This window comes from Carlito syrichta, unplaced genomic scaffold (genome assembly GCF_000164805.1).
Source record: "Carlito syrichta isolate Samal-C Ts95f unplaced genomic scaffold, Tarsius_syrichta-2.0.1 Scaffold309017, whole genome shotgun sequence".
NCBI lineage: Eukaryota > Metazoa > Chordata > Mammalia > Primates > Tarsiidae > Carlito > Carlito syrichta.
Window position 1 is genome coordinate 73375 of NW_007253113.1, and position 12332 is coordinate 85706.

At 36.3% G+C, this 12332-nt stretch overlaps 1 protein-coding gene across 1 annotated transcript in view; it reads left to right on the plus strand.

The window, feature by feature from the left end:
- Positions 1 to 5660, plus strand: part of SLC9C1 (solute carrier family 9 member C1) — a 68388-nt gene extending 62728 nt beyond the window's left edge. Inside the window, exons 15-16 of the mRNA XM_008066594.2 lie at positions 3278 to 3329; positions 5357 to 5660. Of these exons, the coding sequence (XP_008064785.1) occupies positions 3278 to 3329; positions 5357 to 5660 (356 nt within the window). The remainder of the gene's footprint in view (positions 1 to 3277; positions 3330 to 5356) is intronic.
- Positions 5661 to 12332: the final 6672 nt, after the last annotated feature.

The following is a 12332-nucleotide window of genomic DNA, read 5'->3' on the forward strand; positions in this document are numbered from 1 at the left end:
AAACATATTTTTTAAAAAAGTAAGTCCTTACCTATCAATAATAGCATTAAATATATATGGACTAAATTCCTCAGTTAAAAGACATGGAGTTGCTTGATGGATTAAAAAATAAGACCCAAATATATGCTGCCTACGAGAAATCACATCACCTATAAAGACATACATAGCCTGAAAATGAAGAAATGAAATGAACTATTTCATGCAAATATAAACCAAAAAAGAGCAGGAGTAGCTATACTTACATCAGATAAAATGGACTTTAACTTAAAAGCTGTTTTTTAAAAAAAGATCAAAGAAGATGATTACATAATGATAAAGGAGTCAGTTTAGTAAGAGGATATAACAATGGTAAATGTATGTGTACTAAACATTGGAGGCCCCAGACATATAAAGCAAATATTAATACATTTAAAACCAGAAATAGACTGCAATAAAATAGTAGTAGGAAACGTCAACACCCCATTTTAGCAGTGGATATATTATCCGGGCAGAAAATTAACCAAGAAACACTGGAGTTAAACTAGACCAAATAGATCTAACGGACATTCACAGAACATTTCATACAACTGCTACAGAATACTCATTTTTCTCATCAGCACATGGAATATTCTCCAGGATAAGCTATATGTTAAGCCATAAAAAAGACTCAACAATTTCAAAAAAAGTAAAAGTCGTATCAACTATCTTTTCTGACCACAACGGAACAAAACTGGAAATCAATAGAAAGAGAAACTTTGAAAACTGTTCAAATGCATGAAATTTAAACAGAATATTCAAGAATGAACAATGGGTCAATGAATAACTTTTTAAAAATATTTAAATATTTTTAAATATTTAAAAATTCTTTGAAACAAATGAAAATGAAAGTGCAATATACTACCACCTATGGGATATATCAAAAGCAGTACTAAGTGAAAAGTTTTAACAATAAATTCCTACATTCAAAAAATAAGGATTCTTTTTCAAAAACCTAATAATGCACCTCAAGGAACAAGGAAAGCAAAAATAAACCAAACCCAAAAGCAGCAGGGGAAAAAGAAATAAGTTTAGAGAAAAATAAAGTAAAATAAAATAAAATTAAGACTAAAAAATAATTTTAAAAGATCAACAAAAATGTTGGTTTTGTTTTTTTTTTTTAATAACATAACTGATAAACCTTTAGCTAAATTAATTTAGGGAAAAAAGGGAAAACCCAAATAAATAAAATCAGAGATAAAAAAGGAAAGATGACAACTGATGCCACAAAAATGCAAAGGATCATCATAGACTACTATGAATGATTATACACCAACAATTTGGAAAATCTAGAAGAAATGGATAAATTCCTGAACACATACAACCTATCGAGATTAAACCAGGAAGAAGTAGAAAACCTGAACACAGCAATAACAAGTAATGCGATCAAAGCCGTAATGAAATATCTCCCATCAAAGAAAAACTCGATGTAATCCCCTTTAGCAATTTTTGCTTTGGTTGCCTGTGCTTTTGCCAGTTGCCCCCCAAAAAATCTTTGGTCAGGCCAGTTTCCAATAGCATATCCCTGTTTTTTAGTAGTTTCATAGTTTCAGGCCTTACATTTAAGTCTTTAATCCATCTTAAGTTGATTTTTGTATACGTTAAAAGATGGGAACGTAGTTGCATTATTTTGCATATTGATATCCAGTTTCCCCAGTATCATTATTAAAGAAACTTTCCTTTCCCCAATTATATTCTTGGTGCCTTTGTTGAAAATAAGTTAACTGTAAATGCATGAATTTATTTTGGGGTTCTTTATTCTGTGCCATCGATCTGTGTATCTGTTTTAATGTCAACTAGCATGCATAGCAAAGGAAACAACTACAAAGTAAACTACCTACAAAATAAGAGAAAATATTTGCAAACTATGCATCTGACAAGGTATTAATAATCAGAATATATAAGAAACATAAACAATTGCAAAAAATATATACAATCTGATTTTTAAATGGTCAAAAAACCTGAAGAGACATTTCTCAAAAGAAGACATGCAAATTACCAATATGTACATGAAACAAAACATCACTAATCATCAGAGAAATGCAAATCATGACCACAATGAGATATCATCTAACCTTAGTTACAATGACTGTTAAAAAAAAAAGGCTCAGCCTGTAATCCCACGCCTTTGGGAGGCTGAGATGAGTGGATTGCCTGAACCCGGGGGTTCGAGACCCGCCTGGGCAGCGAGACCTCATCTCTACAATAAATCAAAAAATTAGCCGGGTGTAGTAGTGTGCGCCTGTAGTTCCAGTTACTTGGAAGGCTGAGGCGGAGGGATCACCAGAGCCCAGCAGGTTGAGGCTGTGGTGGCCGGGAGCGGCCACTGCACTCCAGTCTAGGCGATAGTGAGACTCCAACTCAAAAAAAAAAAAAAGGCAAAAAAATAATGACAAGGAAGGATGCAGAGAAGGGGAAACACTTCTACACTGTTAGTGGGAATGAAAAGTAATACAGCCACTATGGAAAACAGTATGAAGTTTCCTCAAAATAACTAAAAATAGAACTACCATGTGATCCAACAATCTCACTGCTGGCTATATATTTTTTAAAAAGAAAATCAGTATACTGAAGATATATCTGTACTCCCATGTTTATTGCAACATTATTTACAATATCTAAGATATGGAATCAACCTTAATGTTCATCAGTGGAGTCACAGATAAAGAAAATGTGATACATACACATAATGGAATATTATTTAGCCATAAAAAAAGAATGAAATCCTGTCATTTGCAGCAATATAAATGAAACTGGAGGTCAATATGATAAGAGAAATCAGTCAGGTGCAGAAAGACACATGCCACATGTTCTCACTTGTATGTGGTCACTAAAAAAGTGGATTTCATGATAATAGTGAGTAGAATGGTGGTTACTAGAGGCTGGGTATGGAAGGGAGAGGGGAGAATGAAGAGAAGTTGGTTAAAAGGCACAAAAATACAGTTAGATAGAAGAAATAAGTTCTAGTATTTGGTAATACAGTAGAGAAATTATAGCTGACAATAATGCATGTTTCAAAATAGTTGGAAGAGAAGGATTGTAATGTTCCCCAAACAGAGGAAAGGTAAATGTTTGAGGTGATGATATCCCAATTATTCTGATTAGCTAGAAGAGAAGGATTGTGATGTTCCCAAAACAAAGCAAAGATAAGTGTTTGAGGTGATAGATATCTGGTGGTTAAACCTGATATAATCTGACAGTAGGACTAATTCAAAGAGTCACTTGTTTCAGTGGTCAAACGAACACTTTTTTTTTGAACTAGCTTTGAATGGAACATTGGGAGAAGACATTAAGGAAAAACAAGAACTAAGGAGGTAAATTTTAAGCATGCTTTTTTAGTTTGGGGGGGTACAAGAAAGTGTGGAATTTATGGAAACTATTAATACCAATATTTTTCTCTTATTCTGAAAAATTTCACCTGCTAATCAGTTTGTAGATTTTAATATGAAAAATTTCTTTTAGCACTGGGTGCAGTGGAAATTATATTTATTGTTTGTGTAATTGTTACAGGAATGACGAAGAAAAACAAAGCTGAAGAGATCCAAGAATATCTGTTTTGAGTCACATTAGCAGCAAGGCACAACAGGAGTGGCAGTGGTTGTAGTACACCAAGCTCTTCCCACTCTACCTTGTGCCAAAACTTGTACTTATCTGAAGGTTTCCAGTGCCACCTTCGCTATGCATTTGAATCTTTCAGCCTGAAGGCATTTTGCCCCTGAGTTCACAATGCCTGGCAAAAAGCAGGAGCTCAATAGTAAATACTATTTAATCGATCCCAGGCTATCCTAAATTACTCAGGAAATTCCACAAATATTGACCAATTTCATAGTCTGTACTGAACTTGGATACATTGCTTGGGGTTCTTGAGACCTTTAAAACCCTAAGCTAGCTTTGCAGTAAGACCCCAAGTTATGAAAAACTTTAAGACCCTGGAATTGAAACTTAGCAGAGAAATATGGTAAAAATACCTTGCTTCATCTACTCTAGCCTATGTGTGTCTGGATGTTAGAAGGCTCCAGATGGGGCAAATAATTCATTTTTAATTTTAGTCTTTTTTAAATTGGTTTTATTACTGCAGGAGATGCTGATTATAATACCCAGAATGTGAGAAATGTCTGCTATAAATACAAAAGCCATAAAATTGTATATTTGGTTGTTAAACATGTTTTGCATCAGTTAAGTCTCTTTGTTCTATTAGCAGTATGCACACATCTCTGAGAGCACACACTCCTCCCCCGCAAACTCTCCTTACAAGCACATGTTGCATAAAAGATGATCATGGACTCTGTGAGAAATGTGAAGGTGTGTCTCTCATGCTCATGCAAGAGGACAGCACTTTTCTCTAATATCCGAGATCCCATCCCACATGAAAGCAGGATATTCACTCTTTCCCTCAAATTGGAGACTTCTTGAGGAAACTTCTCTTCAACCTTCTCTATTTATTACTTCTTGCCCGGGACTCATAGCAGAATAGCATATGGATTAAGAGTCTGGGCTCTGGTATGAGACTTTCTGGATTTGACTTCAAGTTCTTCCACTTATTAGCCATGTGAACTTGAGCAAATTTCTTAATCTACCTAACCATCTCTTTTTCCATATATAAAGGAGGGATAATAACAGCAGCCCTCATCTCTCTGGAGAGTTAAGAATTGGAAAGTATACCGTACAGGGCTTGGCACATGACGCAATCCCTACACACAGTAACCAGTATTCTCAGCTTAACCCTTCTTAAAATGGTAATTTAAATTACTTCTCCACACTTCTTTGGCTCTTCTCATATTAATGATCTGAAAAACATGAATGCACTCACCTATTCTAATTCTCCCAAACACAGCTGATCCTGAAGACTAGGGAATAATAAAGAAAAATTAGAAATTTTTTTAAAAAAGATTAGAAAGACGTTTAAAATAAAATATTAGACAATTTCTAGAGGTCACTCATTAGGTCAACTTTCTCCATACAAAGCGGACAAGCTTGTAAAGTTCAGCTTAATAGCATATTTGCAGGAGGACAGAGGGAGGAACTAAGGAAGCTAATGTTCTTTTTTGTGTACCTATTTTCAGAGCGCTTCCATTAAAAAAATAAAATGACAGCAAGTGGTTCTTAATGAAGCAGCAGTGTGAAAATGAGAGTTTGTTAAAAGGCAGAAACATCAGCTAGTGAGACATAGTAGATGCTTTTTCTTCCTGATGTTAGATTCTGATTGTGTCCTCTTACTACCCCCAGACCCTTCCCTCATCTCAACCACCAAGGATTGTAGTTTTCCCTTGATATAATAAAAAACCAACTAAAGGCCTGTCACCACATCAAGCAAAACATTCTAAAATGTTTTGGTCCCCAGGATGGAGCACACAGTGCTGCCACTGTTAGGAGTCCCCACTCTTGCTCCCTGCTCTGCAGACCAGATTCTACCAGCCATATTTAATAAATGTGACCCTTTTGACTTGTCTCCTATCTCAATTTCCAAACTCGAGAGCCTGCAGAAAGACTTGAAGATATCAAGTCGAATATTAAGATCCAAGGGGACCCCTAGAAGAAATGTAAGGGAAAGTCCAGGAGGCTGCCTCAGATTCTTCAATGTGATCAGGAGCACATCTCTCCCCAAGATCCAGACTGAAGCCAGAGTTCATTTGCCCTTCATGTGATAGTGTGGATTCTAGCTCTTTCCACTAACCAGCGGATGCGTATAACAACATTGTTTGTAAATTCCGATTTGGAACACAAACTTTAATTCTTTATTGTTTGAGTTGGGGTCTCACTCTGTTGCCCAGGTTAGAGTGCAGTGTCACAATCACAGCTCACCACAGGCTCGACCTCCTGAGCTCAGGCAATCCTTCTGCTTCAGCCTTCAGAGTAACTGGAACTACAGGCACATGCCACCACTCCTGGCTAATATTTTAATTTTCTGTAGAGACAAGATCTCACTATGTTGCTTAGGCTTTTCTTGAAGTCCTGGGCTCAATCAGTCCTCCTGCCTTGATCTCTTAAAGTGCTGGAATTACAAGCATGAGCCACTGTGCCGAGTTGATAATGAACTTTAGAATAATATTCCCTTATCTAGATTTTCAAAAATGTTATAATCTCCTGGTTTACTCTTTCTAGTCTACTATTTAATCTCATATACAAGGGGAGCTCCCCCCCCCAAAAAAAGGAATTATCTTTTGGAGGGCAGGCCCCTGGTAGTACAGGCTTTCCCTGCTAGGTAAGTGTCCTAGGAACCCATTGGCATCAATATACCAACTGGTATTGTTGTGAGAGGTTGTATTTGGCTTCAGTTATTTATTTATTTTTGAGATTCTTTCAATGCGTTTGCCCACTTCATGATGGGTGATTTACACAAACAACCTACCCATACCTTACTGAGTGTGTTTAGCAATTTTTGACCAAAAGCAGTATGACCCTCATGCCCCACCCTCCCTATTCATCCACTTTCTCCCCCAACAACTTCTTTTTATTTCTCTGGATGAAAAAAATCCTCATAGGGGAATGGTTTGCTGATGTGGAATAGGTGAAACAAAAAATGACAGAAGCACTAAAAATCATCAAAATTGACAAGTTCAAAAACTGTATTGAGAAAAAGTGTCTCAACAGGTGTATTGCTTCACATGGAGAGTACTTTGAAGGTGACTAAAGCTTAAACATGTAAGAATAATTACACAGCAGCAACCTGGATGGAACTAGAGTCTATAATACTGAGTGATCTCTCACAGAAACAAAGATCTGAGTATCACATGTTCTCACTCATATAATGGACCTTGAACATCCAACGTAATATAAGAAAATGACAGTGGTAGGAAACTATGGCGGGGGGAGGGGAAAGGAGATGGGATTAACGGTAGTAAATATCTGTCTGGGGATGGGGAGACACCTCTTATCAACAAGGGTGCATGAATGAAGCATATTTGTATACCTAAGCCTTAACTGTATCCCACAATATCATAATAAAAAATATTGATAAAAAAATTAAAAAATTAAAAAAATTAAAAAAGAATAAATACACAATTTTTAATAAATAAATTCCAGCATTTTTTGGGTCTCCCCTCATACAACACTGGTTGCTCTTAATTCAGCAGGTTATTTTTCAGACTACCATGTACTGTTGTTGGAAGATATGAAAAGATAATAAGTTATGATTTCAGTTCTCCAGCATTTATGTTCTACTTAAGAAGTCAAAACCCACCAGAAGGCAATTAAATAGGAATTCAGCATACACTGTGGAAATGCCAACTGAAGCTAAAGGAATTCAAAAGGAAAATGACTGGCTATGAAAAAGTCTTTGTAGAGAAAGAAAGGATGCTCACAGTGGGAGATACAAGAGAGCAAGATCCTCGAGAGACAATGAGTAGGAAAATCTTAGGCTGATGTTCAGGAGGCTGTTCCCTAGGTTTTCTTCTAAGATTCTTATAGTTTGAGGTTTTATATTTAAGTCCTTGATTTGTTTTGAGTTAATTTTTGTATATTGTGATAGGTAGTGGTTCAGTTTCATTCTTCTGCATGTGGCTAGCCAGTTTTCCCAGTACCATTTGCTAAATAGGGTTTCCTTTCTCCAAAGTTTGTTTTTGTTGGCTTTGTCAAAGATGAGTTGGTTGGAGGTCTGTGGTTTTATTTCCCGGGTCTCTACTCTGTTCCACTGGTCTACATGTGTATTTTTGTACCAGTACCATGCTGTTTTGGTTACTGTAGCATTGTGGTAAAGTTTGTAGTCTGGGAGGTAAAATGTCTCTGTGGGGGAACTATTATGTGTATGTATGCTTTATATGACATTATGTTACATAAATAATATCATTGAGTTAAAAAAATCATCAGATAAATACATTTTTAAAATATAATCTTCGGGTGCCATGTCCTATGATAGCGATCATATTTAAAAATAGATTTATAACCATTCCTTTTTAACATAGTACTGAAAGTCCTAGCCAGAGCAACCAGGCAGGAGAAATAAATTAGAGGAATTCAAATAGAAAAAGAGGAATTTAAATTATCCCTCTTCATAGATAATCTGATTCTTTACCTAGAAACCCCTAGAGAGTCTGCCAAAAACCTCCTAGCACTGATAAACAACTTCAGTAAAAGCCTCAGGATACAAAATCAATGTGCAAAAATCAGACGCATTTCTGTACACCAACAACAAGCAGGCTGAGAACCAAATGAAAAACACAATACCATTCACAATAGTCATACACACATAAAAAAAATACCTTGGTATTCACCCAACCAAAGAAGTGAAAGATCCTTACAATGAGAACTGTAAAATACTGTTCAACAAAATCAAAGATGACACAAATAAATGGAAGAACATCTCATGCCCATGGATTGGAAGAATCAATATCATCAAGATTTTCTATCAAACTACCAGCAACATTTTTCATGAACCTAGAAAAGACAATGCTTAAATTAATATGGAAGCAAAAAGCAGCCTGAATAGCTAAAACAATCCTCAGGGAGAAAGAAAAAAAAAAAGCTGGGGGAATCACACTCCCAGATTTTAAACTTTACCACAATGCTACAGTAACCAAAACAGCATAGGACTTGTACAAAAACAGATACATAGATCAATGGAACAGAATAGAGACCCAGGAAATAAAACCACAGACCTCCAACCAACTCATCTTTGACAAAACCAACAAAAACAAACTTGGGAGAAAGGAAACCCTATTTAGCAAATGGTACTGGGAAAACTGGCTAGCCACATGCAGAAGAATGAAACTGAATCACCACCTATCACAATATACAAAAATTAACTCAAAACAAATCAAGGACTTAAATATAAAACCTCAAACTATAAGAATCTTAGAAGAAAACCTAGGGAACACCCTCCTGGACATCAGCCTAAGCAATGAATTCATGGCCAAGTCCTCAAAAGCAAATTCAGCAAAAACGAAAATTGATAAGTAGTACCTAATCAAGCTAAAAAACTTCTACACAGCAAGAGAGTAAAGAGACAACCAACAGAATGGAAAAAAATATTTGCAACTATGCATTCAATAAAAGCCTGACATCTAGGATCTATAAGGAACTCAAACGAATTGGCAGGAAAAATAAAATAAAATAACCCCATTATAAAGTGGGCAAAAGCCGGACTCGGTGGCTCAGTCGGTAATCCCGCGCCTTTGGGAGGCTGAGGTGAGTGGATTGCCTGAGCCCACGAGTTCGAGACGCGCCTGGGCAGTGAGACCTCATCTCTACAATAAATTTAAAAAAATCAGCTGGACGTGGTAGCGCATGCCTGTAATTCTGGCTACTTGGAAGGCTGAGGTGGAAGGATCGCCGGAGCCCAGCAGGCCAAGGCTGCGGTGACCGGGAGCGGCCACTGCACTCCAGTCTGGGTGACAGAGTGAGACTCCAACTCAAAATAAATAAATAAATAAAAATAAATAAAGTGGGCAAAGGACTTGAACAGACACTTCTCAAGGAAGACATCCTAAGAGCCAACAAACAAATGAAAAAATGCTCAGCCTCACTAATCATCAGAGAAGAGCAAATCAAAACTACAATGAGATATATTACACGGGTCAGGAAGACTATTATTAAAAAGTCAAAAGAAAACATGCATTGATGAGGCTACAAAGAAAAGGGAATGTTGGTGAGAATGTAAGCTAGTTCCGTCTTTGTGGAAAGCAATTTGGAGATTTCTCAAAGAACTAAAAATAGAGCTGTCATTTGACCCAGCAATCTCCCTTCTGGGAATATACCTAAAGGAGCACAAATCAGTCTACCAAAGGACACTCCACACATGTATGTTTATTGCAGCACTATTCACAATAGCAAAACCATGGAGCCAATCCAGATGCCTGTCGAAGGTGGACTGGATAAAGAAAAAGGTAGTACATATACACTATAAAATATGACACAACCGTAAAGAAAAACAAAGTCATGTCCTTTGCAGATACATGGGTACAACTGGAGACCATCATTCTAAGTGAATTATCACAGAAACAAAAAACTGAATAATGCAAGCTCTCACTCATAAAAGAAAACTAAACATTGGGCACACACAGGAACAAGGACAGGAACAACAGACACTGGGCACTGCTAGAGGAAGAAGCAAGAGAGGAGAGATAAGAGATACAAAGTCACCCATCGGGTACCATGCCCACTACTGGGAGAGGCAGGGCTCACCAGAAGCCCTAACCTCACCTTCACACAACATACTTATGTAACAAATCCTTGCATGTACCCTCAAGATTCTAAAATTAAAATGAAATAAACTGAATTTTCTCATTTTGTCTTATTAATAAAAATAAAATAAAAAGTGTCTTAGCCAATACAAAAAAATAGATTTATAGGCTAACAATATACTGTGAAAAAGTATTTGCAAGAATTATTTGCCTTCAATAAGATCAACATCTTTGCCTTGGGAAAATGTGTGCAATATGATTAAGAGAATTCTGATTTCAATAGGGAAACTTAAGAACAAGAAATTCAAGAAAGAGCCTAGCAATACCTATCAATGGAGAAAAGAGTAATCTAATAAATGCAAACTGAAACAACAATGCAATATTAACATTTACTTTATTAAATTATAAAATTTTTATTCAGTGGTGTGTCTATTCCCTTCGAGATAGAGGAAAATTAAGAAATATTGGTTTTCTCATGTTTTGCTGGTAGATAAGTAAAAACAATTTGTAATAAAAGACATCAGAATGCTCAGCTTCATTCTGCGTTTCTGCTTTTGGTTCATCCCAAGTAATTCTTATTTAAGCATACATACAAAATATACAAAGTACTACTGTTTCTAACGGCAATAGAAAAAGCCCAATTGTCCAACAATGAGAGTATATAATGTCGCTACTGAACATCCACACAGGCAAATATAATGTAACCGTTAAAAATGTTGGTTGTGGAATCCGTTGCAAAATATAAAGCGAAAGGCAAAACATGCAACATGCGCTCTTATATACACATCTTTTAACATGAAAAGATAACTCCCAATGAATACATCATGGAATTAGAAGGGTGAGAGTAGGGATGCTTTTGTCCACGTCTCTTATTTTATGCGGCTTTATTGCTCTTGTAATGAAAAGCATGAATATAAGAACATTAAGTCGTATTGAAATATAAATTATATTTATAAATATATAATTATTATTATAAATTACTGTAAGTTGTCTGTTGCTTCCTACCACCCTTCACATTCGTCAGTGCTGGTACCGTGAAAGGGAGTGGTCGTCTGATCTGAAGCGCTGAGGGACAATGGCTTAAGTCTATGTTTCCCATAAGGAAAAATCCTCCTCCTTATAATCCATAGACTGCCCCTGTTCGGTTCAACTGGCTCCAGTGGTTTCTCAGATTCTAACGCCCAATTTCAATCCTGCTGCCACCACTTTATGTATGACAAGTGACTCATACTCGTTCAACTTCCTTTCTTAGTCTCAACAATAACTACCAGGAGATGTTTCTTGTGGGAGTGAAACTGACCCTTAGTACATTCTATTCTGGGTTGTGGGTCAATGCTGAAAGATTCCAAAGCTCTTTGGTTTTTTTCTTCCCACTTCTGTTAGGATTGATTGACAAGACTGTCTGAAACACAACTTGATAGTGCTGTTTGTTCCGAGTGGCTTCCTGCAGCTGAGATACTTTCCAACATCAAGAGGGAGTAATTTCAAGTCGGAGCCTGTGTAAATGCTCTTGATGCCAAACAGACAAGAAGTTTGGGCCTTGAGCCCAGCCAGTTCAAACATATACTTTTTGCAAAATTTCCTTGATTTAAAATATCTGTTATTTTTCAATATGCAAAACATCTCAGAAAGCCTTAGAGAAAGTTTAATCTTAGAGCCAGAGAATAAACTTAGGCCACCTATACAGTTGGTATATTACTCTTAGAGCAAAAAATGGTTTGATTCATTTTATGAAAATAAAAAGCATTACAATATATGTTAAATGTTGCACTTGATCCAAGTGTTGATTTGTGTCACTCATTGCACTTCACTCATCTTGGGAGCTCTCAGAGAGTTATAGTAGTGAAGAATGAAATCTGACTCCAAGCCAACCATATAACTCAGCCCTAAAGGAAACTTCCAGTAATCAGTTTGTTCACTGATTCACAATAATAAGCACAATGGCTGGCATGCAAGTTTAGAAAATAGTCTTAACAGTTAAGAATTAGTGCATGTTTTCTGTATCCCAGGTGTATAATACATTCTATACAATTATGAACTCAATCTTCATAACAGTCATTCAGGTAAGTACTATTATCACCAATTTAAAAATGAGTAAACTGAAAGAATGATTTTGAGTAATTTGCAGAAAATCTTACTGCTAGCAAGAGAATGGTGGAGCAGAGATCTGAAAATAAATTATTATGTGTGTCTTCAGGA